The following is a 26,737-nucleotide window of genomic DNA, read 5'->3' on the forward strand; positions in this document are numbered from 1 at the left end:
GGTGCTATCACACGACTGGCGGACTGCAGCGTAGGGCAGTGACTTACGCGCTCTGGGGAACCAAAACATGCGTGGACTCACTTTACTGTGGCTCTGGACCCAAACCTGCAGTGTGTCTGAGGTCATGACCAGAAAGAAAGGACCCTGTTCCCGAACGAGGAAACTGGGTTCTGCAGCTTGGCCAGGGCGCCCCAGCCCAGCTGGCTGGCACGAGAGGGTGGCAGACAGGAGTGCCTGGCCTCCCCCCCGAGGGGGAGCTGCCCGCTCCGCAGGCCGCTGGGTCTAGAGGATGAGAGGGCCCCCTGGGGAGGGCAGGGAGCGGCACAGACTCAGGGGACGCCTCAACCTCTGAGGCCATGTGCCGTCCTGCTCCTAGGAGCCCCTGACATGGGGCAGCAGGGCAGCCTCTGCCAAGGCAGACAAGGAGCTTCAGGGACAAGGAGCTGGCGGGATTCGACCTGAGCCGAGGGGGCCGGAGGCCGACGCCGCACACGGTGAAAAGGCAAAATCAGAAAAAGGTGGGCCGTGCCCAGAGACTTTTGCCTTTATCCCTCCTCTTGTGCCAGAGAAATGGGGCATTGCACTTGACCAGAAAGGGGCTTATGACAGCAACAGAGGGGCCCCGGTAGTGGCGGCGGGGGGCTGTGCGGCCTGAGCTGACTGAGCACAGGGTGAAGCATCAGGAAACGGCCGGACTGTGGACCCGGTCAGCTTCAAACAGCTCCCAAGAACCCTGTACCCTCCCCACCGAGCCACGGTGTCAGAGACTGAGCTCAGGTCCCCCCGAAATACGTGCGTGCCCCACAAACCGCCCTGTTCTCTGTTCCTTGGGCAGGGGTCCTTCCTGCTTCGTGGCCCGTGTGCGCGTACTCGTGTGCCTGTGCACGGACGGTTGTGTAAAACCAGCGTCTGCAAGAGGCCCGCCCCCTGCCAAGAGGAAGCCGGGATTTAAGTTGGCTTTTGTAATAAACGTGGATTTCCTTAATCCTCACGTGCCATCAAGTAAACTGGATTGGCCCTGGGTCCCCGCTTGAACACCCAGGGTCGTCGAGTGCCAAAATACAGAAGAGACTGATCACACAAGAGAAAACCCTACCTGGTCTCGGCTGAGCCGAGAAGCCGGGCCTACCTTAACCTGCCCGTGGTCAGCGCGGTAACACCACACGGTACCAGACAGCCCGCGCTCGGATGTAAAGATCGTTTTCTCTGCTGGGGAAAGCACGGGGCGGAGAGCAGGGACGGTGGCCACAGGCGCGTTCTCAGGCGCCAGCATGGCTAAGAAACAGCACGCGTCTACACGGACAGGAGCCCAGACCACGGCACATTTCACGTGTCCACGCTGGAAGCTCCGTGTTCTGATTACAAAACAGAAACACCCACCCACCCTCCCCGGCCTCACTGCTGGAGCCCGCGGGTCCCTGCTGCGAGCTGTTTCCTTGCTGTGCTCCTTCTTTTTTTCTGAAGAATCACAACCCCACACCGAACAAGACAGCAACAGCCACAACAGACATCCACACGTGGAGGCGACAAGAAGAAACGGTGTCAGCTGCCTCCACAGAACGTTTGTTTAGAGGTTTGGAAATAACCCGGGGGGTAGACGGGGTAGATCACGGGTTGGTAACAGTTGGTTTCACTTCGTGACGACCCAGAGCTTGTTCCAAAAGACACGGCAAGTGGTCAGTAACGCCAACCAGAAAAACACTGAAAGCGTGGGCGGGGCGAGGATATCGCCCTTTGATGGAATCCGGTTTCCGTGGGAACACATCACAGGAAGAGTGAGAGGCGCTCCGAGCAGGAGGGCAGGACGGGCACTGGGTTCCTGGACGCACGTGCCCCAGGGCCCAGGTGCCCCCTTGCGCAGGCAGGGACCGGGCCCAGGGACGGACCTGGGGCTGCAAAGGACACAAGACGGCGGCTGCAAGGACAGGAAGGAAGGCGCGTGGACGTGCGGGGCCCCTGGCAGGCCCATCGATGGAGGTGCCCCTCCCCCCCCCCCCCCCCCAGGTGTGCTCATCCAAGGAGACGGTCAGAGCTGGGCCGCACACGGCTCTGCGATGCCGCTGGCATCCACCTGGGGACGGTCTGCCCAGAGCCACCAGGACGAGCCAGCGGGATGGAGAGCCACAGGTGCGGGGCGGGTGCGGGGCAGTGCTGTGCGACTGCGGCCGTGACCCCTCGGTCCCAGCACCCATTCCTGCCCTTCAGCCTCCCGGAGACGCGGGGGCTGGGGCCTCAGGCCTGGCCTGTCCCCGGGGCAACCAAGGGCGAGGGTCAGAGGGTCCCCCAAAGGCAAAAGGGGAGACGGGCCTTGGGGAAGGCCCGTTAACTCCGCGCCAAGTGCTCAGACCCCGAGCTCCGTTTCCACCCAGAAACGAGGCCCGTTCTGACGACACAACCGAGTGCCTCTGGGCCACACTCGCTGTGACTTTTCCTGTTGTGTGAGAAGCCACCCCTCCCCCCTTCCCCCGCCACAAACGAGGACGTCACCCTGGCGGAGAGAGGTGGCGGATGCCGGCAGCAGGTGCGCTAGTGACGGCCGCTCCTGACCTGGCCGGGCCGGCTCTGTGCTCGCGCCCTTGGCCCTGACGGGAGAAGCTCTGAGGGGAGGGGAGGGGAGGGTAGGGGAGGGGAGGGGAGGGGAGGGTGTCCTGCGTGCACGGAGGCCCAGACACGGGCACCTCCGCCCCGCGACCACGGGTCCTGCGAAGCATCGGGTTGACGGAGGCGGGGTCCCCCTCCAGGACGCTCCCCCTCTCGGGGGCTTGGTCACAAGCCCACCGGCTGGTGGGGAACGGACCTGGCCCTGCCCCGTGCCCCTGTGCGGTCGGCCTCCCCCGGCCCCAGGCCCGGCCCCACCCACTTCCTGCGTGTCTGGCTTCCCTCGCTGAGCGAGCCGCACCTGACTCCTCGTGTCGTGTGCATGTCGGTTTATCGGGGCGACTTTTTTCAGGGGACCGGTATTCGTCCCAGCACCGTTTCTCCCCCGGGTGAAACGTCTGGGTTCCGTCCGGTTTCCGGCGATCGTGAATAAAGCCGCCGTAAACACGCACATGTAGCTTTTGTCGCTTGTCCCGGTGAACGTCCAGCAGGGTTGCCGGGATGAACGGTCAGCATAGGCTCAGTCGCACACGTTTCCAGGGCGCCTGGCACCGCGAGGGGCGAGAGTCTGGGCTGCTCTGCTTCCTCTGCCGGTGCTCGGGACTGAGCGATCTAAAATGTCGGCCGTCGAACGGAAGCGAGCTGCTGCCTCCTGCGGCAGCTCGCGGCCCCGGCGACCCCTGCCTCACCGTCTCACACCTTCCCAGGGCTCCTTTGCTGTGTGCACGCCTTTTCGGTAAAGGGTCTGTGCAAACCTTTTGCCCGTTAGTTCTAATGGTGTTGCGTCCTTCCACGTGGGATTTTGGGAGTTCTTTATGTACGTGGGATAAAAGGCTTTTATTAGGAGTTTTACGATATTTTTCTCCAGTCCGTGGCTTGTGTTTTCATGCCAACGGTGATACGCAAAAAGCAGTCAACATGACGAAACTCCATATACCATTTTCCTTCTGGGTTTCGTGACTTCTCAAAGAACCATCGCCCGATAGGCCAGAAGGGGCTTCTAGAAGTTTCGCGGCTGCGGGATTCACAGTAGGGCAAGAAGAGGCTCCTTGAGTTGGTTTCTGAATAAGGTGTGGGGCATGGAGTGACGTTCGTCTCGTGGGCAAATGGATGTCCAGCCGCTGTGGTTCTGCTTGCTGGAAAGACCATCCTCTGTCCACTGAAATGAGCTGTCCTGCAGCTTTGTGGGAAATCGGTGGCATGCACCGTGGCTCCGCCCTGGACCCAGTTCGGCCCCACTGGTCCCCCCTGCCCCCCGGCCGCCATTCCACTCCCGCCCTCAGGGGGACTCTTGAAATCAGTGTGAGTCCTCCAACTTTGCCTTCTGCCTACATTTCTTCGGTTAAGTTTCTTTGCGTCGCCCCATAAATTTTAGAATCGGCTTGCTGATTAAAACAAAACCTGTTGGGATGTTGAATGAGATGGCATCGGCCCATACGCCAGGTTAGGGAGACCTGACACCTGGCCCACGAGCACACCTTCAGTGGGTTAGGCCTTCTAAAATTTCTTTCATCGTGTTTTGTATTTTTCAGCAGTTGAGTCCTGCTTGTATTAAAAAAATATATAGCTAATTTAATTACAGCTCATGTTTTGGGGGTTAAGTGGCTTAATTCCAATTTCCAGTGGTTAGTGTAGAAATACGATCAGTTTGTGTGTAACGTTGGGTATTCAGCGAACTTATCTCACCTGTTCTGGCAACATCACGCGGGTTGTTTAGGATTTTCTACGTACACGACGATTCTGTGTGAACAGTTTTATTTCCCTTTCTACCTTTGCTTGCCTTCCTGGACACCCAGGGCCTCTGGTAGGTTGTTGAAAAGGAGCCGCGAGATCAGACACCCTTACCTTGGTCCTGGTTTTATAGGTTTTTTTTTTTTTTTTTCAACGTTTTTTATTTATTTTTGGGACAGAGAGAGACAGAGCATGAACGGGGGAGGGGCAGAGAGAGAGGGAGACACAGAATCGGAAACAGGCTCCAGGCTCTGAGCCGTCAGCCCAGAGCCCGACGCGGGGCTCGAACTCACGGACCGTGAGATCGTGACCTGAGCTGAAGTCGGACGCTTAACCGACTGCGCCACCCAGGCGCCCTGGTCCTGGTTTTAGAGACAAGACATCCAGTCTCTCCCTGGTGAGAAAGGGAGCCGCGGGTTTTGTAGGTGCCCTGCACGAGGGTGAGGAAGTTGACTTCTGGTCCTGGTTGGTGGAGAGTTTTATGACGATTATTTGCCGAATTCCGTCAAATCCTTTCTCTGCAGCTTTTGGGATGAACAGGTAGCTTTTCTTGAGCCGACTGATCCATTCAATCACATTCAATTGCATGATTAATTAAAACTGGGGATTCAACTTTGCGTTCTTGAGATGTAATCCACTCGGTCAGTTGCCCACTTGGCGTGTTGCCCCTTTTAAAGTTTGCCACGCTGGATCTGTTAATGTTACGTCGAAGGTTTTGAGGCCATGTTCATGGAGGACACTGGTTTCTGGTTTTTTACTGTTGTGAAGTCTTTGGTTTTGGGATCAGAGTGATGCCGCCTTCCTAAAACGATCTGGGAAGTGTTCACTCCTTTTGTTTCCTGTGACAGACTGCGGAGGACTGGTATCATTCTGGTAGAATTTTCCAGTGAAACTCTGCTGGTTCTGGAGCTATCTTCTCTTCGTTGGACAGTTTTAGCTTCAAACTCATTTCCCTTAACAGATGTGGGCCTATCTGGGTTCTCTACTTCGTATGGGGTGAGTTTTGGTAGTTCGTGTCTTTCAAGGAATGTGTGCATTTCCTCCAAGTTGTTGGGTCTGTGGGTGTAAAGTCTTGATGTCGGAGGTACCTCCGGACTCTCTCATTCGAAACCGGTCTGCACATCTCTCCTTAAGTCGGTGCCACGCTGTCTCCATCCCTGCAATCGTGCAGCAAGGTTTGCAATTGGGGAGCACGAGTTGTTTTTTTTGTTTGCCCTGGACAGCATCTTTAGTGCTATTCTGGGTCTCTTGCACTTCCATCTGAATTTTAGTCTCAGCTTGTCAGTTTCCACACACAAAAAAGGCAACTGGGATTCTCACCGGCATCACGTGGACCCTGGGTCTCTTTGGGGCCCTGCCGTATTAAGTCCTGTGACCCGTGAACACATGATAACTTCCCGTTTACGCAGGCCTTTGTTAATCTTTCGACACTGTTTAGTTTAAAGAACGTTTTAGAGAGACCACAGCTGACAATCCACGATCCCTCGGCCCCCGATGGTTTACAATTCAGCAGTGATTTACAAGGCACAAGGGCGCCGGCACCAGGCCAGCACGTCAGAAGACGGGCAGAGGGGCAGAAGCGGTGCCCCGGTGGCAGCGAGCGGGAGCACGCAGTCCTCCCGGCGTGGCCACGTGGAAACGTGGAGTGCTGGTTGAGCCTCCCTGCTGCCCACACACTTCCATCACAAAGCAAACGCTCCTCCCATCCTAGTGTTCCTGGAGGGGAATCAACGCGTCTGTTTGTTTTCCAGCTGAACGTTCCACAAAGAGCCAAGGCATACGTCTTAGAACGGGACACAGTACGGCACCGCCTGACCTCCTGATGTAGTTAAATCTCACAGCAAACTAAACTGTGGGCAATAATCTGACGGTGTGACCGAGTCTGGTTCTTGGGCTATGTCGGCCTGGAGGTTTATGTACAAGAAAGGAAAAAGCAGAAGCCATTTTTGTGGAACGTTTGGAGACATGAGAAAACGTCCAACGTTTATAACTGTGTAAGTGAAAAAGCAGGAAACACAGCTGTACCCGTGGAGTAGGCACAATGGCAGTGTGTGTGGGGTGGGCGGGGAGAGAATTCTGGGTGGTTTCACTTTTACTTTACTTTTTCATTTTCTGAGTTAAAACAATAGCTTAGCGCACTTTAAACAACAGCTCCGTCGACGTGCAGGTTTAACGCAGTGCAGAGCACGTTCTGTGACCAGCCCAGAGACGCTTGCACCCCATCCTGCGCGTGGGTCAGTGCCGCACCCGTGCCCTCCGCCCCGAGTAAACCTTCTCTTAGCTCTGGTCAACGTTCACGGTGCACGTGATGCCTTAAAACAATCTGATTGATTCTTTCCAGGCTCTTTTTGTAAATAAACACTACAGTTTAATCTGTTCTAAGTTACCATGCTGATAATTGGGTTTTCTACAGAGTTCACAATCTACAAGTGCACACTGGAGGAAGGACAGTCCCTCCCCCCGATTTCAACCCCACCCTCTAGGAGTGACACTAGTGACGGCATGAACAGCCTGACGCGTAACCTGCGGGCTCCCCCCGCCCCGGCCCCCGCACGCACACCTGGACAGCACGGCACTTGTGCAAGCACGTGGGACCATGGGATTATGTGGCCCGTGCCATCAAGGATATCCACGCGTGTCCTCGGGCAGACGGGGCTCACTCCCTGTGGGGGCCGCGAAGGGCTCTATCGCGTGGATGCATCGTTAACTCACACTCCCCCTAATTACGAATACGTTTTTGGCTTTCAACTTTACGTGTTCAGAAATAATGTAACGGGCAGCTCTGGACACGTATCATCACAAACGCACACGTATAGCGGTGGTTTTAGGGTCTATTTCTCAGAGCGGGATCGTCGGTTTCTAGGGTGTAGCCCCTTCCCATTTTGATAAACTATTGCCAAACTGCTCTAGACCAAGCCCGCATTTCACCACCAACAGTGGCTCAGACTTTCTTCTTCCCCGTGCTCTGGAAAGCCTACTTCCGGGAAAATCACTCTCAACTTTGTGAACCAGAAAGAAAAAACCGTATTGCTTTTGTAACTAGAACAGATTTCGATATATCTTTTGTTTTTTTTAAGCACCCGACGGACCGTTTTTAACATTCTTTCTGAAGCAGATGTGAGCTCTGTAAACCAGCACGGGCAAGAGAGGGGGCTGTGAGAGTTCCGGAATACAGTTCTCTTTGGCCACACAGACCTGTAAAAAGCCAGGCTGTAAAGCGACAAAAAGCCAGCAAATCTGTCCTCACAGCCACGTTGTGGGGAAGCAGGTCCCCCGGGCACGGGCTGCACTGTGGTCGTGCACCGTGATGCTGGGGTCAGTTCACTTATCCGGTGAGTATCTTAGTTTCTTATCCTGACCTTTGAGGAGGGTTAGGGCTCTGACCTTTCTGGGGTATGATCTCAGCTTTGAGCTATTCTTAGTTTATGTGTGAAGCAGCCGAATAAAAAAAGTTCCTAACACGTTTTATTGCACGCGCGTCATTAGATGACGAATTAAATGAATAAAAGAACACCTTCGTGAATAGAAGCTGGAGAAAAGTAGGAAAACAATTGTTAAAAAATTACAACGAGATAAAACGCATTCTCTTCTTAAGTCTAGAAACGGTCTCTAATTAACGTGAGAGAAAAATCAGTCACATCCTCCCTCTCCCTGACGTCCCAGCCGCCATCAGGAGCCACGGGCAAGACCCATCACTGCAGGGACGTGACGCCCGGAGCCCGTCATTCAGGCTACAGCCTGTGGGAGCTTGTCAGAGGGAGACGGTGCTTGCTTATTCAACGGTTTCCTGGCTGCCCCCCGCCGTGGGCTCAGCGCGGAGAGCAAGAGTGACACCTCGGAGGACCCTCCTTCCCCAGCCCACTGCAGCGTCGGTGGGTGCGGACGCATCAGGCCGGGCCCCTGGGCCCGCAGCCTCTGCCTCCCCCTGCTGGCAGCACGCCACGCCCTTCTAGGTGCACAGAGAGGACATGAGGGAGGGGGGTCTGCTGCTGCTGCACGGGAAAAGGGGAGGGTGCTGGCTTTGGGGGTGCACGTGGTCACACAGGATAAAACCCCAGGCCTGGGCTCAGGAAGCTGCCTAAGTACCTGTGCCAAGGACAGGAAACCGGACCCTGGGAGGACCGAGCTCGTCTAAGAGAAAGGAGCCCGGGGCGCCTGTGCCCCCTTTTCCTGCCGGCAACGTGGACGGCCGAACAGGCAGTTCTCAGACATTAAAAAAAAGCCACTCGCTGGGGCATCTGGGTGGCTCAGTCGATTAAGCGTCTGACTCTTCATCTCAGCTTAGGTCACAATCTCACAGTTTGTGGTTCAAACCCCACTTCGGGCTTTGTGTTGACAGTGGAGGCTGCTTGGGATTCTCTCTTTCCCTCTCTCTCTGCTCCTCCCCTGTGCGCGCACACACGCACTCTCTCAGAATAAACTTTAAAAAAAAAGAAAAGAAAAGCCGTTCATCGCCACACCAAGCAACTGCCATTTCAGCAAGAGGCAGCCCGCCCAGGGCTCCAACCTGCTCGACGTGCTTGCCTTGAGCGGGAGACTTTCCAGGAGACTGGACTTCTGCTGATACTGAGCAAAGCCCCGTGTCACCTCTAAGCCATCAAAGGATAGATAGTTCGCCACCCACAGCAGCGGCCCCCGTGTCCTGGGGTAAATTCCAGCACTGGCTCACTGGCTCCTTTCTCCACGAGGGGCCCAGCGGCGGGAAGGCGCTCGCGGGCTGGCCGAGGGCCGCGCACCGGAGCCCCGAGGGTGAGCACGGGCCTCAGCAGCCCCTTGCGTTTGCTGCTTTCATACTTCTTTCCTGACTGTAAAGACGCTCGTGCTTAGTGTGGAAAGAGCAGGGGACAGACAGAAATGGATAAAACAAACTGGGGCCTCACCGCCACATTGCCCGAGACCCGCTGTCGGGCCGGCTGTTTCAGGCTGTTTTCTGTGCGCAGATGTCCGTGTGGTGTTACCAATGAGGACCACCGTGTAGCCCGTTTATGTCCTTTTTTTTCCTTTTTAAAAGTTTTAGCATGAGCACTTAAGATATTGATTTTAAAGCTCAATTTCTTAATAACGATAAACGTTGTATCAAATATTCCATAATTGCTAAGCCCTTAGGCCTATGTTGGGCGTTCGGCTGGATCCCAGGTTTTGCTACCGTAAATACAGGATCATCCGTGACTCCGATTATTTCCCTGAGTTGATATCGTAGTAAACGAATTAATTACCAGGTCGAAGGGAATGGCTGCTCAAGGCTTCTGATGCTTACTGCCAAACTGCTTTCTGGGAGTCGGGTTCAGTTGAAAAACGAAGAGAGATCTCTCTCTTTTCAGCAAGGGGGCTCAATAAACTACAACTTTGTCATCTGCCTCGGGTACGGACAATGACTCCTTTGTGCTTTTGCTGACAAAAGTCAGTATCGTCATGGGGAAAAGGGAGAGCAGGAAAAGTTATAATACAGGGTCCAACCACTCATGGAAATTACCTCGATGTGGAGCCTGACGTACAATTAAGAATAAGCTGTGATTTTCAATGGTCTGTATGAGGGAAGAAGGTTTCCTAAGAATGTGCTTCACGGGAAAGTCTACGCACAAGGCCCTGTGGCGTTCCCGGGGAAAGAGGCCCGGGAGAAAGTGTCGCCTGTCCCATGCTGTCCCCTGGACGTGTGGCTCGAATCTGCAGTGACCGGACGCATCTCCCGCAACCAGCCAGAACGCACTAGAATTAGACCAGTGGGCAGGTCTCCAAAAGAGCCTGCTTCTTGGTGCGGCCACCCAGAGCCCAGGCCTCAGACAGTCCTCCGGAGGACGGCCTCAGAAGGCCACTGAGTGGGACAAAGCAGTAGCTCGGAGGGGAGGCGGGTCTGGCTTCTTTTGACAAGACGGGAAGGTGAGTGACGTCTGTTCCTTTCACCGCTTCAACCGTTCACACCGGCTACTGTGACGGCAGTACGGGGTCGCCCTCGAGCAGCCGCAAACGTGATGGGACAGGAGCCCCAAAGGGTCAGTGGCTGGGCTGGCAGGAGCCCCGGTGGGTGACCAGTTGGGGTCCGCCGTCGGCTCGGAGCAGAGGGCTCAGACGGCCCAGGCCAGAGGCCGGGGTTCTCGGGGAAGGAAGGAGGGGCAGGAGGAAGCCGAGGTCAGGGCTCTGCTCGAGGACACCGACGGGAGGCCCACTTTGCACCCGGGGGATGTGCACACTACCTTCATGACGGGCTGGGCAAAGTACCGGGCACTCCAGTCGCAGAAGCCCGTCTGCGTCGTGGCTGAGACGAAGCTTCTGTGTCCAGCAGCGTCATCTGCATCGTCTGTGGTCTTCAGGGCGTTTGGGGACAAAGGGGGGGAGGAAATAGAAGGAACAGTTAGTCACATACCCGACACGTCTCTTTGCAGGCTTGAGAGGATTCAGAAGGAGACAGAAGGCAGCGGTCTGGCTGCTGAGAACGTTCTTCTGCTGGCCTCACCCTGCGTCCTGGTGGTAGGGACCCTGAATGTGGGGCCAGGGCCCAGGGAACCCGTATTAGGGAGGCGACTGAATCTGCACTCAGGGGACTGTGTCCCCCCCCGGGGCTGGCCATGGTGGCTCGGCCGCAGAGTCTGTCGCTCTCACACAGGCCAGCGCTGTGAGGTCAGCAATCCCCCAGGGCCTCTGCGGCAGGGGCTGCCGGAGACCTGGCACCCGACTGTGCCAAGCGGCTCTGGGTGGGGAGCGAGACCAGTTGGGACATGTGGGTATTGAGACATAAACCACTTGATGCTGTCCCCCTGGACCACACATGTTTGTTTCCCACGGCAAGGCCTATGGCGGCCAACGTGGTCAGAGTAGGGCTCGCGTCACCGCACAAGGCTGGGCACGGGGGAGCAGGACTGAAGGCATCCCCCAGAGAGGAGTCCCTCTCGAGGCTCGCCGGGTGGAAAGTCCCACAGCTGGGGCACAGTGATAGGGTCTCCTCTCCTGCCTGCTGTAGGAACCTGTGCCACTGCTGGATCGGGGCCCTGGCTTGCGGCCCCGAAGACAGTGAGTGTCCCCTGCGCCCAGATGCTGCTGTCTGGCCGGCCCACATCAGGGTCCAGCCAGGAGGATGAACCTCGCCCTGGGTGTTTGAGGGGAAAGACAACACACGTCACCCAGCAGGCAGCTGTGAACTTCTTAAGACCACTGCTTACAGAGCCGGGTCACGTGACATCCATGGCAGCCCACCCCCTTAGTGCATCCTGAACGGCCCCTCCAGACTGCGTCCTTGACCGACAGAGCGGCAAACAGTCTGGGCAAGACAGCCAAGGCCCCAGCTTATGTGTTCACATCACCCAGGCTGACAAAGACGCCAATCCCTCCTGCGCCTGAAATTTCTTTTTCAGCTTAAAGGCAGAGACCGTGGCTCCTTATGTGGCAAATGAAACGTTCGTGGAAAATGCAAACAATCCACTGAGAACAGGTGCTTGTACGTGGCAGCTGCCACAGCCAGCGGAGGAAAACGCTACTCACCCAAGCAGGGAGAAAGCAAGTTAGCTCCGGGCGCTTATGTGGCCATATGGGAGGTGCCAGAACAGTGAGCCCGTGAGGAAGGTGCCAGGACAGTGAGGCCACGTGGAAGGTGCCAGGACAGTGAGGCCACGTGGAAGGTGCCAGAACAGTGAGGCCAGGACAGTGAGGCCACGTGGAAGGTGCCAGCACAGTGAGCCATGGCAAGGGGCCACAGGAGCGAGGGCCCCGTGACACCGCAAGGTGGTGCCGGTACACACCGTGCAGCACAGCTGGGGGCGGAGGGCAGGGTGGGGCCCGCGTCCCGGGCTGCAGGGTCTCCGCTCACACCGAGGGCGCACAGTCGAGCGTACCTGGTCTGGGCCCTTGTCGAACATCTTCCGCGTGCGGGGGAACTGCTGGGAGTGGGGCGTGTACTGCACCCCCGCGGGGCCAGGGGCGCCGGGGCGGCCCGCGGGCAGGTCTCGGCCGACTGGCTGCTTGGCCACGTCGTTGGTCAGGCTGGAGCTGCTGGCGCTGGACGTCGGGGGGGAGCCCCTGCCGTTGGGGGAGGAAGGAACGTTGCATGTTACCCAAAGACAAAGCCCCTTGTCCTCACCCGCCCGCCCAGGCACTGCCAACCGACCCGGGTCGGGAGCCCACACATCGCCACCCGCCCGGCACACGCACGTGCCTCCAGAACCAGCCGCCACGGCTGCAGCGACGGCCCTTGGGGCCCCGCCCACAGGCTCTGGCAGCGGTGCCCCCGGAAAGCGAGGGCGGCCCCGGCGGGCACGTCTGCTCGCCGCCTCCCGCTGCGGATGCTGACATGTGAGGGGCTCTCCCTGCCCGCAACTGGCCAGCAGGAGCCAGACCCCGGCTGGTCAAACTCAGAGAGGCCGCACAAGTCAGGCTCCCGGGCGGTTCCTGCTGTGGCACCTCGTGCAGAGGAAGGCGGCGCAGAAGGGACCCGCATGACAGACACGGGCCGCTTACCCCGCCTGGTGGATGTGGATGCCCTTGTTGGTGGGGCTGGCGGGCGCCGACTGGGTGAGTGAGGACGTGGTGAGGATACGCTGGGGCCGGGCGTTCACTGTGGCCTGAAAGAGCAAAGCGGCAAGTGGTGTGGACGGCCAGCTGCTGGTGACCTCCGCGGCCGTGAGACAGCAGCCCAGGGCGGTGGCTGCTTTCGATGGCTTCAAGATCGCGCAAAGGGCCTCCTGGCCCAGGAAATCAAGCACGCGTGGGGGACGGCCCAGGTGGAGCCCCTCCCCAGTGTCCCCCTGCAGATAAAACCATGTTCGTTTGTTGGGGCGCCTGGGCGGCTCAGTCGGTTGAGCGTCCGACTTGGGCTCAGGTCACGATCTCACGGTTCGTGGGTTCGAGCCCCGCGTCGGGCTCCGTGCTGACGGCTCAGCGCTTAGAGCCTGCTTCGGATTCTGGGTCTCCCTCTCTCTGACCCTCCCCCGTTCATGCTCTGTCTTTGTCTCAAAAATAAACAAACGTTAAAAACAAAAAACAAAAACATGCTCGTTTGCTTTCTGAGAAGTCATCTGCTGGGGTCCAGCGGGGCCCCAGGGTCGGCCCTGCCTGAAGCGCAGCCACGAGACTATGCCAGCGTTAACGCTAGGCTCCAGCCCCCCACAGCCCGCCCTGGCCTCTGCTCTGTGGCACTTTGCGGATGGAAACAAGACAGGCTGCTGTCAACATCCTTCCACAGACGTGCGCACATCTGACGTTTCACCGCAGACAATTCATGCCCGCTTGAGACGACTGTTGAGGAGGGAGATAGTTTCGATATTTTGAAGTGGGGCTTTGTGTCGATGGGGAAACCGGATGGCTGCTGGGGGTGCATGTGACGGGGAGGCAGGAGGCAGACGGGGCTGTCCCCGCCCATCGGACGCAAGCCCACCGTCCGCCAAGTGCTTCCTTGGACGTTCTGCTCTGGGGGCACGGGGCGGCTGGGCAGGCCCTGCCAGCTCTGGACACCCCCAGGAGAGGGCTCCAGGGCAGACGCTGCTGCCCCGGTGGCACTCGGGACAGGAGGCAGTTAAAGCAGCCGTCTGGGCTCCCCTGAGTGCAGCTGGTGCCAGACTGGGTCTCGAAGTTGGCCGCCACCCAGGGAAACAGAACCTCGACCTCTGTGGGGGACGTTCCGGGGCAGCCGGGCTCAGGGGACCCTCAGGTGTTCTGACCCCTCCCTCAGCAGTCAGGACACTGTACTTCCTACGTGCAGCCAACAGGCAGAGAATTGCAGAAAACTAAACCACCAAAAAACTGTTCATTTACAGAATATCGATGCTTCCCTGATAATTTACCACTTTGAAACAAGAATAACAAGAAAACTGAACCGTAATCAAGCTTTACAAAACATTATGAAAAACATTTCTTTAATTATGTAAAGTATATTGTTTGTGAACTTGCTTTTGCTTCCTATTTAAATGACCTGGCCAGCTCCCTGTGCCTCCATCAAAACCCGAGAGCCAAGCGCCCCCCAAGCGTAAGCCGGCGTCGTCTGGGGAGAGTACAGGATCTGAGCTGAGAGGCTACAAACTTCCACAAGTCTCCTCAAAACGTCCAGAGATGGGGGAGGTGACAGGAAAGACAGAACGCTTTTGTGGCTGAAATTCAGACTTGGGCAGAACCCACCCCCTTTCCCACATGTCCCCCAAGACCCTCCCACCCTGCCTCTCCCGTGCTCGCTGCCCACCGCCCCTCAGGGAGGCTCCGCAGACCGGGCTCTGTTCCCTCTGCTGGGCCCGGGCGGCCGGGGTGAGGTATCTGCAGCCCCTCGCCCACACCCTTCACACCCGCGGCCGCCACACGGCTCTCTTTCCAAGTCCGTTTTAGAAATCCTGAGGAGTGGGCACGCCGGCAGCTTTCACACTGGCGATCACAAGGCTTCAGGCTTCGAGGAAGCTTTCTAGAGCCCAACGGCTCCCATCTGTTCGACGAGCGTTGCCTCGGCCTTGGTCTCACACTTGGTGCGAGCCTGCAGGGGTGAGTGTGAGCAGAGGCGGGCGAGTGGACCCCGCCTGTCCGCGGACTTGGGGTGGGGACACGGGGCAGGGGGTGGGGCAGGGTGGCGAGCCCGGGGCCAGAGGGGCTCCTTCCCTCGCTGGTCCCGGCAGCCGTTTCACAGACAGCACACGGCCAGAGAAGGTCAGCAGAGAGGCAGCAGCGCTTTCGAGGCTCTGAACTGAGGACTGGGCCCAGCTGTGAGCCCCCTGCCCACCCCGCGCCTGTGCCCGTCCTCGCCGACAGGATTCTATGTTGCTCTCTGCTCGGGGACGCGGCCCTGAAGCCACTCCCTGGACAGGTGGCGGGGCCCAGACGAGCAAGGGCAGCAGGGAAGGGGGATGGTCACGGCTACGGGTAAAGCTCTGGGAGCCCGGCCTACTTTACTTTGTTATAAGCCGAATTCTCCCCTCAGGCGTATTCTCTTGGCCCGATGCAAACACAGACGTGGTTCGCGGGGACACATTTGCTCCCTGCCCTGTGCAGCTAACAGGGGCGTCTGGAGCAGGAGCCTGGACGGCAGCGACCCATCCCCCCCCCCACCCCCATCTCCAGCTCCTGGGAACTTCTCTTCACTCTCTGGTTCTTTGCCTGGAACACGTCACTTTGCGAGGGCGCGGGAAGTCGGATCCGGTGCGGAGAAAAGTACCCTAGAGCAGCACGGGAGACGCGGACGCTGGATTTCCCACGGATCAGAGTCAGGGTCTGGGACTCCAGCCCAGGCGTTCTGCTGCTCTTTCCCGGGCGAGGGCACGACTGCAGGGATTGTACTGTTAACCACATGTCGAGAATCTGGATTCCCAGGACTGTCCCGAGGTGACTGTCCTGGGGCTAAGTATGACGCAGAGCCTGCTGGCTGCTGGGCCACTGAGAAGACACCTATCAAGGCACAGGATTCTGTTGATCTAAGAGAAAAGTTGTCTGTGAACTGCACGTCCCAGACAGACAACATGAATTGCCGTTCTGGAGCGCTGAGTCCTGGGTACTGCTCATTTGCCACAGCGACGGGGACAGCGAGGCACTGCCCCGTGGCTGCCGATGGCCGTCGGGGAAGCCGCGGCCCTTGGCCCCCCAGGAAGCGAAGCCAGCACGGCCGAGGCCGGGGGGGGGGGGTGTCTCACCTGCCCCCTTTCCAGGGTCTGTGCATTTTGGAGCAGCGGCAACAGAGAGTAGTGAGGACAGGGAGGAAGGAAGGAGACGTAAATATTTCCACTTTGCTTCTCAGGGTTACTGTGTTTACTCGCCACAGCAGGGCCCACAGGGAGCCCAATTCTGCAGACCAACTAGGGCACGGGTAGTGGGCTGAAGGCCGGTGGCGTTTGACCAGGGCCCACGGGCCCGGAGAGGCACCCTCTACCTGCTGGCAGGGTGTTCACGAGGGCCCAGAGCACAGGCCCAGCGGCCACCCCAGAGCCACGGAGTCTGATCTCCAAGGGGACCAGCTCTCCTGGGGCCGTTTCTGCATCTGGCCCGGCAGGGCCTGTGACTCTCAGGAGGGGGCGGCGTCTACTTCTTTAAGCTACGCAACTCTGGGTGATGACGCCGTCACCTCTGGGTCTGCGGGGAGGTGAGAACGGACAGGCGCGTGACAAGTTGCAAACTACACACGGACATGCCTCTCGGTCATTAACAGTTCGCCAGGACTGCCCCGATTTCCGACAATTCTGGGAGGCCCTCCTGCTGGAGGCGGCGGCAGGCAGTGAGGCAGGGGAGGCCCCGGAGGGGGGCACACAGCACTGGCACACAGGCTCCTCTGTGTGGTGGTGGTGGGTGGGGGGCGGGCAGCAGAGGGTCCTCCCGGGAGGACCCCGCCTCTGGGAGAAGAAGGCCCTTTCGACCCGAGTGAGAAGAAATGAAAATGCTTCCGTGGGCATCCACAGAGCCCACAGAGAGGTGCTGCACTGTGGGCTCACTGCACCCTCGCTGGGTGAACGCGGGTTTGGGGCGAGCGCAGCAGCTCCCTGGGCTCTAAGTGAGGTGCTAACTGGGAGGAGAGGGTCCCTGAATGGGGATAGGACTTTAAAAGAAACCGACGCTATCAGCGCGGAGCCAGGATTTAATCAGTTTCCGTGGAACTTTTTTGAATTTGGTTTTTGGGGATCTCAACCTTCATTTTGTTTCTTGGTCACTTAGGCCTTTGGTTTATAAGGGAAGTGTTTGGCCTCGAACCTCACACGCTGGCTTGTGATCTCCATCGCACCTGGCTGCACGCGGCCCCCCGCAGACGTGGTGGCGGCCAACACTTGGGACCCTTGGGCGTCGGGATGCTGGGGGACTATTTCTAGGTGAGTTTACGTGAGTACAGGTTTTCTCATAAATATTAAAAGTAGTGATGATCACTGCACGCGACCCTGACATTTGAACACCTGTCGCGTGAAATTTCCTTCTAAGTGTTGTCCCCAAAGCACAGATGGCAGGAGTGGCCGCCAGGGAGGCTGTCGGGGCCATCGTGGTTCCTGAGGTCGTCATGCTGTTCTTTGTATTTCTCTCCGTGGTTTGAAATTTTCCATAATAAAAACTATAAGCAAAACGCAAACCCCAAGCCTGTGTGGACAGGGGATATAAATACTTGAAATTAGGCCACAGTTCTTGAGCTATGTGAGTTCCTGAGCTGCCAGCAATTTCTATATTTGAATACGGAATTCTACGGGGTATTCCGGAGTAATAAGGCTGTTTTGACTCTGATGAATAAAAATTTGGTGTCACAGTTAAATATCAAAAATAGGTCCATTTCTCTGTGAACTGAAATGCAATCCCCTCGTTAGTTGCTAGAGTAGAAAGTAAGACATTTTTAAAATTAAATTGAGGGCAAGAAAATATTTCCTTAATGTTTATGCTTCCAAAGCTTTCAGTGGCAAATGTTTACTCTTGAAAACACACACACACACACACACACACACACACACACACACACACACACCTGTATACATTTACACACAGACACACACATACAAGACACTCTCACTCACACAGGCTGTGTTGCACCAGTACAAGGCTTCAGGAAGTATGGACTCTAGAGGAACCCACTCCAATCTCTGCCCTCTGGGTGTGCCGACCGTGTGCACACTGGGATGTGTGTGTCTGTCGAGATCAGCACGACAGTCAGAAAGCCACAAGCCACTTCTAAGCTCTGTTAGGGAGCGCTGTTCTAAAACCTCGAGAGGCTGTTTCGGTTGTTGTAACCTGCTGGTGTGGCTTTGCCGGCTAGGAGCGATCGCACACACGATGTTTAATTACCTCAAGTGGGCTGAAGAGGCACTTCCAGCTCGCAGCCACGCACCTTACACGTAACCCGAAAGACACGGAGACACGGATTCCGTGCTTTACGCACGCGTGAGATGTTCCTCAGAGGAACGTCTCTGACCATCTGATCTCAGGTCTACTGTGATGAGTTTATAGTTGTGAAATTTCAAGATTAGGTACTGACATATTTTTAAACAATTCAGGTTCATTTTCGATAAAGTTAAATACATAAAAGCCACTACAAAATAAACTTATATAGAATACCGGTTTCATAATGACCAAAATAACCAAGGGGGCGGGGAGTGACTGGAGCACCTGATGACCGTGCTGGCCCTGGCTGTGCTGGCCATGGCCGGGAGACCGGCCTACACCTCAGAGACAAAACAAGGCCTCGAGACACCTCTGTGCGTCACAAGCTTTCAGGCAAAGGTAATGACCTCAGCTTCTGTCTCAAGAAACTGGAATCTGAAGAGCAAGTTAGACTCAGGGTAAGCAGAAGGAAGAGGGTAATGAGGATGATGAGAGCTGTCAATAAAATGGAAAATAAAAAGCAACAGACAAATAAGAACAAGACCAGAAGCTGGTCCCGTGAGGTTTCCTTCAGCCCGAGCGGTCGTGAGTGTGACCACGGGTACTGGGAATGAAAGGGGACATCACTACAGACCACACAGACGTGGACAGGATCATGAGGGTAACGAATGGGAGCCCGTACCTAACTTCCAGGCACCCTGACACAGCTGAGTGGAAGCAGGGCAGTGCCCCGACTGAAGCTGCACACAAACAGAGGTCGGGTACACCGTGAGGCGCTTGTCCAAAGTCTCTCTAACCACCTGGGGTTCCCTGCATGAATATCCATAATGGGGGACCAGGAACTCGGGAGCTTTGCTGGGAACGCCGTCACACGTACCTTGTAGGCAATGCTGTTGAGCACCTTCATGGCCAAGTCGGAAACGTCTGGATAGGGATCCGCAGCCAGATGCAGTAACACTCTCCAAATCTGAGTGTAAACACTGTTAAAGGAGACTCCTAGGAAAGAGAAAGGGGATGTTTTAGCAACGGATAGCTGTCGCTGGTGTGCTTGGCCGGCTCCTGGAGACCTAGCTGCTGCCAGGAACGGGTGCTTTCCAGAGCTGGGGCTACGGAGCCTCATTTTTGTCATCTGGTTAGGGGCCCAGACACTCAGGGGTCCCAGCTGGTAACTAGGCTTGATGGCACGATTTCATCTTCTGAGGCTGGATATTCCTAGCAGGAAAAGTGAGTTAGGAAAGGCTGGCCTTCCTTGAAGCCCTGGCTGACTGGACAGCGCTATCTAGCTCCCGAGGACCATTCAATCTCACACCTGGGTTTCTAGGGAGCCATCACGGTCTACGTGAGCTGCGCGTGTTGGATGGGAATGCCCTGGGCTGTGACACACTGACTCTCTTGTCTACACACCACACGTGGCACCGTCCCGAGTTCCCAGGAAATCCCAAAGGGTGTGTGTGACGTGACCTGAGCCCTCCAGGTCCTCCCCGGGCAGCCACCACATTTGCTGGGTGTGTCCACACTTCAGGTCCCGTCTGCGTGTCTGGACGCCATGGCGGATGAGGCAGGATGTTGACGCGGACGGGGTGCGTCACAGACACGAAGGAAAGGGAAGTCACGGAGGGCCTGACCCAGGAGCCTGCCCAGTCCTACTTGATCCTCACAGTCTCAGCCACAGGCACCATCCCTGGGCATTACAGAGGGGCAGTGAGGCTGAGCGCCCAGAGGATGAAGGATTCAAACGCACGCCCGTCGGACGTTCGGGCCAATGCCGCGTCCGCCACACTGTGCTGCCGTGGCAGCTCCAGTAACGGGCAGACGATTCCTTCTGTCAGGGGTGGGGCTGGGAGGTGAGCCCGGAAGCCTTTATGGAAGAGGCACGCAGTGGGCTTTGGAGGGGAGGCAGGACTGCTCTCCTGGCAAAAGCCTCGCTGGCGGGAAGTCGGCGGAGCAAACGACGGACCGGCACCGAGGTGATGGGGACACAGGGAGCATTTGCGGAAGTGGCGAGACAGAGACCTGCGTCGCAAACCAGAGAGGACAGTGGGGCGGCTTGGAGACGGAGGCGGCAGGGCGGGTGGGCCGGGGGCAGACCCCTGGGGGGAGAGACCATGGAACCCGGTCGGCACCAGGCAGGGAAGGGGAAAGGCAGCCTTCCGAGAGGAGGCGGGTGAGCCAAGGCCGGGAGGGGGGGCGCGGGCGTGGATGCCGCACCCTCGCTCGGTGCTGGGGCGGACCTGGGGGCTGGGCACGGCACCGGTCCTGCTCCCGCAGATACGCCGAGACCCCGGGTCATCTGCCCGGCCAGCTCCAGGTGCGGCCCCTCCCGCACCGGTGAGGGACTTCAAATCTCACGGATGCTGCCAGAGGACGGTGTGTTCCTCCATCCCGGAATGGGCTGCACCCAGGCATTCAAGTTTCTCTTTTAATGTTTATCTGTTTTTGAGAGAGAGCGAGCGAGCGAGTGAGCGAGTGCGTGAGCAGGGGAGGGGCAGAGAGAGAGGGAGACACAGAATCCGAAGCAGGCTCCAGGCCCTGAGCTGTCAGCACGGAGCCCGACGCGGGGCTCGAACCCACTGACCGCGAGATCGTGACCCAAGCTGAAATCAAGAGTCAGAGGCTTAGCCCCCCAGGCGCCCCTGCACCCAACCATTCAGATCAAAGGCTGATGGATGATGCGGAGGGCCACACAGCACAACCCACGGCCTGGCATCTGGAGGCAGAGGCGGCTCTTCCTCCCACCCGCAGTCATGGGTGGGACTCCACATGGTGGGAGTCCCCAGTGGGGATTGGGGTTCCGTACAGATCTGGACTTGCGTCCGTGAGATGTCAGCTGAACACGCTCTCGCTTGGAGGGGAGCTTGCGTCAGGGCGAGTGATGCACACGGAGATGTGTGCGGTTTCCCTGCGCGTTTAATTCAGAGACGGAAGCAGAGCAAACACCTTCGGTCCTCAGGGTCCACAGCCATGGGACCGCCGTCCAGGCTGACGGCCAGGGTCTCTGGGGACATGTCCTAAAACCTACTTCCTGTGGTGGCAGAGTACCCACCAGCAGGAGCTACGCCCAGTGCTATGTGTGCACCGTTTCCACAAAGGCGGGGAAGGCGGTGGGAGGCGTGGCTCCATAGGTGCCCACGCCAGGGTCACGGCTGTGCCACGCCAGCACCACTAAAGGCGGGGCGAGCCACGCACAGAGGGAACGTGGAATTCAGAAGCTGTTACTTGCAGAAGATTTTGACTCTGACATAACCCCGTTTGTGATTCGGTAGAGAGTAAGAAAGTTCTAATTTTCGCCAGGGTGTTTGGCCACAGTGAACGGGTCACTGTTTGCCAGTAAAAACCTTGACCCTGGGACAGAGAGGTGCTACGTTCACTCACCTCCTCCCTGGGTTTGGCCGCCACGCGATCTGACACACGGACCGCCCCGTCGTCAAACCTCCCGCCAGCCACACGGAAGGCTGTGAGGGCCCCGCAGAGGTGGAGCCCCCGCGGGAGCCCGGACACCCAGGATGCCCCAGCAGACCCTCCGGGGCCCGGGAGGCTTCCGGGCTGTTAACTGCTCAGAAAGGGCGCTGTGTCTGGCCCTCACCCAACTCCTTCCTCACAAGCTCTGAAACCTATTTTCATGTCTAGACTAAAAGTAATAAAGGATCATAACTAATGGCTTTAGATTTATTTTTCAGGGCAACGGCCACAACTTTCTGAATGGCATAAGAGGTAGGAAAATTTGCTCGGAGCTCCTGGCCAGCTCTGGATCCCAGAAGTCCCTGGAGAGCAGCCCAGGGTGAAGCCGGGTCTCAGGGTCGCTCACTCTGACGCCCTAAGAGCTCACCTGGACTGTCCAGCAACCGGCGCCCAAGACCCGGGGCCTCTGCACTTGCCCCTTTGTGCCGTGCCCCTCCCCCGGTCACTGCCCCCCTCCCCCCACCCGCAGGTGACGGAGCCCCTTGAGGAGCCCCTGGCTCGCTCCCTCCTCGGCCTGCCCTGCAGGAGGCGTGAGCAGTCCAGGCCCCGAAGAGGCCACCGCATCTGCATAATCCTGTCAGCGATGTTCCTCAGGGTCCCTACACGACACACTTAATGATGGCCTTTAATCAAGGATCTTGGCCATAAAATCATAACTGATGCGGTGGCATTGGAAAAACAACGCCGTTCGCTTTCTCGCCGCCGTTTCCCGGCGGTAAGAAATCAAACTAATGGGCTGTAAAGCCTTCGCCGGGATCGTGTGAGGTTCCTCTGGCAGCAACCCCGCTCCTCCTTCCTCCTTTCTCCTTTCTCGCAGTCCCTCTGCTCCTCCCGCTCAGAGCTCGAGGCTGTGGGGTCTCCCGGGCTGCTGGGGGCTTGCAAAGGCCTCCCGTCAGGACTCCTTGAGGTCGTGGGGAGACCAGGGGAGAGGGGAAGATGCCACTTCCGGGGCCAGTGACGGTGCCGCAGGGGACAAGTGGCTGTGCGCCCGGGGGGAAGGGAGCTCTGCTCCAGGGGCCTCCTCCTCGGGTGGTGCGGGCAGTGCCCGTGTCTGCGCCCCGTCCCTCGGCTCCCCTCTGTTCCCCGAGGGCAGTGGCCCTGACCCCCGGGGGCTGGCGCTCAGCTCAGCAGCGTGACTGACTGAAGTGGCTGTTGTGGGTGAGGCCCAGGGACAGGGACAGAGACCCAGGGGGTCTCTGTGTGTCGCGGGGGGGCCCTGACGTCTGCACACGCACCAGGCGTCTCTCCCGACCTTCCCACTCCCACCTCCGGGCGCTTGGATGGGGTGGGGCTCAGGGCGGGAGGGGGACGGAGGGCAGGCCCGGCCGCCAGTGGCACACGTGAGCAGGAGACAGCAGCTTTGTTGAAACTGAGTGATGAAGGTGGCGACTTCCCTCCTGGTGGGTCAGGGAACCCCCCCGCCCCACGGGATGCAGAATGTCGGTGGCAGGGAGGGCCAGGCACTGCCGGGTCGGAGGGGGCACGCAAAAATGGCCAGGGAAGGTTGTCCGGGCCTCGCTCAGGGGCCAGCATCCAGCCTGGGGAGGGGGGACGGTGGTGGGTGAGGTGAGACGGGCTGACGACGAAGGTGGGGGTGTCCGTGGGAGGAGGGCCCTGAGTAGGGAGCTGACAGCAAGTGCTTGTTGAGTGAAGGCTTTTGAGTGAAGCTGTCGTTGGACAAGCCCGGCTGGCGGTCTGTGACGTGCTGGCAAGGTCTGAGGGGGGTCCCGGCACGCGGGGAGACAGGCCTGGGGGCAGGGGGGCCGATGGGGGACCCGCGCGGGAGGCAGGCCAGATGGCTGGCGAGCCAGAGACACGTGGGCTTCCAGAGGTGAGGGGATACGGGGACTGGCTCCCGGTGCAGCCCGACACCCTTCGGGCTGGCCCAGTTCAGGTGCGGGAGGCCCAGGCAGAGTCAGCTCCTCCCAGTGGGGGGCAGCAGACACGAGGCACAGCAGGCGAGACCGCCAGGCAGGGTGAGGGGTAGGAGGGGACCCAGAGGGGCTGGCGTTGTGGGACAGGTGGGAATGAAGGGACGTCCCAGGTTGCCATGGTTTTGAAAACCTCTTCTGCAATATTCAGGGAGAGGCCAGAGACTGCAGTCCCTTGGCTGAAATGCGAGAAGAAACTGGCTTCAGGCGGGCGAGAGCCGCAAGCAGTGGGACTCTGGCTGACGCGACCCGAGAGCGCGGTGGGCGGGGCGCTATCTCATGGAATATTCACGAGCCGGCTCCCTCAACTCCAGCTCGTTTAGAACTTCTCAGTCAAGTTTCCAAAGACGTGAACGATGCACAGATAACACTCGGCTTTCTGCAGGAGTCCGACTTTGTGAGCGGGCAGGTAGGGGTGACGAGACTGCCGGCTCCCGGGAGACAGACGGGGGTAGGGCGGAGGCGGGAGGTACCGGCCTCTCCGTCTGGCATGGCCTCCGGTGAAATGCCGGTCTTCGCCCCTCACGCCGCCGAGGCCCGCGCGGAGGACAAGATGATGCTCCTCCTCAGGGCCCAGCGCCGCGTCCAGGTGGGAGCCCGGCCTGGGGCACGTCCAGGCGCGTCTCAGACACGCAGCACGAAGCCTGCGCTCGCCCAGGGAAGCGGCCACAACCCCACGGCCTGAACCGGCCGGGGCCTCCACCGGCACACGCGGTTTTCGAGACCCTGCCCAGGGGGACCTGCCGTGGACGACGGAGACCCTCTGACAAAAGGTCTCAAAGGTCCCCTGGCGACTCAGGACTTCAGTCCGTCAGGCTTCACTTCCACCAGGCTCAGGAGCCAGGTGTGGCGGCTTCAAACGTTTCCCCTCCTGGTGGCTGGCCACGCGTGTGAGCTCACGCCCTCAGAACACGGGCGGGGCCACACAGCGTGACCACGGGACCCGGACGCAGTCGGGACGAGACCCCGAGGAAGGCACCAGGGGGCACAAGGAGACCAGTCGGGAGGGCTCTACGGGAGCCAGCGCAGGGCCGGGGGGGCGCTGGCCCGGGTGGTGAGGCTGCGCGGGGGGGGACGGGGGCACACGGTCTGCAGGCGCCCAGGGCTGGGGTGCAGGGGTGAGGGGCAAAGAGGAGTCACAGGGGCGCCTGGATCCACCCCGGTGCCCTCGACTGAGGCGGACGGTGGTGGGGATGGCCGGGGTGGAGACCAGCTTCCACGTCCGCGGTGTTTCTACGGTCACTTCCTCCAGGGCTGTGCTCCCGAAGCCCCAAACGCCGCCCACACTTAGAAAACCCTGTTGAATGAAGGAACCTCCACGTCCTGGGAAGGAGCAGGAGACCTCGCCGTTCACCTCACGGGACGTCGGGGGACACCGCGGGGGCAGGAAGGGCGTGCCCTCCAGGTTAATGACGGCCTGGCCGGTTCAGCTGGCTGCTTGTTTTCGTGGGGCTTGCCAACTAAAAATACTTTCCATACATTTTAAGCAGTTGGAAAAGAAATCGAAAAAAACAATAATGCTTTGCAATGTGACTGTTTCTGAAATTTGAATTTCAGTTGGTAAATTTTTTAAAAATCAAAAAAAAATGTTAATTAATTTTCTTTTTTGACAGAGAAACCGCACACGTGTGCGGGAGGGGCAGCTGGAGAGAGAAGGAGAATCCCAAGCGGGCTCCACACTCAGCACAGAGCCCGACGCAGGGCCGGATCCCACGACCCTGGGATCGCGACCTGAGTCACAACCGGGAGTCAGACACCCAACAGACTGAGCCACCCAGGCGCCCCCGCAAGTGGTTTTATCAGAACGTGGCCGGGCTCGCTGGTCCACGTGACACCTCAGGCTACTTCTGTGCCACCTGCCACGCGGGAGGTGGACACTCTGGTCCGGGGCAGAGAACAGCTGCCGGCCCCTGACCCTGGCGGCGGGGGGCGGGGGGCGGTGTGCGGCGGCCAGGCCCCCCGCACCCCCGGCTGGTGGGTCAGGGGCGCTTATAGGAGCCGCGCGGGCTCCCGGAGAAGAGGCAGTGATGGAAACACAGCGCCGCGCGGGTCCGTTCCTCTCAGCTTTCCCTGTTACCTCGTGTTCTTTCACCGTAGGTTTACACAGAAACACTCGCTTAGATTCACTCGCTTAGACCCAGGTTTTAAAGGACTCCTGTGGGGCCAGACCGGGAACTTAGTCACTACGTACAACGTTAATTCTACTGAAGGCCACGATCTGGTCCACGACAAACACCCCGCGAGGGACACTCAGAACACGTCTTGCTGGTGAGTTACCAGAACCTGTGTTCATGCCGAGCGCCAACCCCGCGCCTTCTGGGCACAACCCAGACGCACACAGCTGCGATGTTGTTTCCGTTGAGATGGACCGCTTAAGCCGGTTATTTCTGAGCCCCGTTCTTGGTGGTGGGTGGGTGTGTTCGGCAAATAGATCCCTTTCTGGCTCCTGTCGACCTGGGGGGCGCAGTGGCCACGTCTGGGCCTCTACGGGAAGCCACGTGGACTCTACCCGACTTTTGTTCTAGCAGAGGAGCGGACTCGTGTGGTCAACACAGGAACCACGGCCCTGCCCCTTTCGGATCATGGCAGAAAGTCAGAAATGCCACGGTCATCACGCGACGCGGGCAGTGCAAGTGCGAGGCGTGGCACTGGACTCGCCACGGAAATAAGCCGACGACTCGGAACCGACCGCCGACGAGAGCAGTCCCGGCCCCACGTGAGTGGCCGGCGAGGGGCAGACAGGAAATCACAGATGCACATGCTGATGCCAGAAAGCAGGAAACCCGGCAAGCGCACGGGCTATTTCTATCCTCAGCTCCAGAAACCAAAACAAACTGGGTAAAGCTCAAGAGAAGAGAGGGGAATAAAGATACGAAGTTACCGGAACAAAACAGTAAGATACAATAACGAAAAAAAGCAACAAAGCCCAAATTGGGACTTGAAAACACTGAAGAAATTAACAAACGTCTTGTAGGGTTTTCCGTGATCAACTCTACAAGCAAAAGCAAACGAGCAGCAGTGGGAGTAAAAGGGGACGCTCCCGCGGAGACAGCAGGGGCTACAACGTCAAGAGAGCACTCTGCAGACGTTCACGGAGAGACGAGAACGCGTGCCTGAAACGGACATCTCAGGAAAACACGACGCACGAAGGTAACAAGTGAAGGAACAGCGCGAATGCTCGTGCTGCGGTCGGAGACCGGGACGCGGAGTAGTGCCCGCCTCTGACGGAGGAGGCGTAATTCAGCCGCCGTGGACTGACGAAAGGGGCAGGAGGAGAG

At 58.4% G+C, this 26,737-nt stretch overlaps 1 protein-coding gene across 4 annotated transcripts in view; it reads right to left on the minus strand.

Moving 5' to 3' along the window:
- The window catches only part of RPTOR (regulatory associated protein of MTOR complex 1), a 330,740-nt gene that overhangs the window by 23,330 nt on the left and 280,673 nt on the right, over nucleotides 1-26,737 (minus strand). For all 4 annotated transcript variants that reach the window (XM_019465972.2, XM_019465973.2, XM_019465976.2 and 1 more), the window contains 4 exons: nucleotides 18,947-19,065; nucleotides 12,775-12,878; nucleotides 12,153-12,336; nucleotides 10,521-10,631 (listed from right to left, as the gene is read on the minus strand). In XM_019465972.2, the coding sequence (XP_019321517.2) occupies nucleotides 10,521-10,631; nucleotides 12,153-12,336; nucleotides 12,775-12,878; nucleotides 18,947-19,065 (518 nt within the window). The remainder of the gene's footprint in view (nucleotides 1-10,520; nucleotides 10,632-12,152; nucleotides 12,337-12,774; nucleotides 12,879-18,946; nucleotides 19,066-26,737) is intronic.

Source organism: Panthera pardus, unplaced genomic scaffold (genome assembly GCF_024362965.1).
Source record: "Panthera pardus isolate Hobbes unplaced genomic scaffold, ASM2436296v1 HiC_scaffold_3, whole genome shotgun sequence".
Taxonomy (NCBI): Eukaryota; Metazoa; Chordata; class Mammalia; order Carnivora; family Felidae; genus Panthera; species Panthera pardus.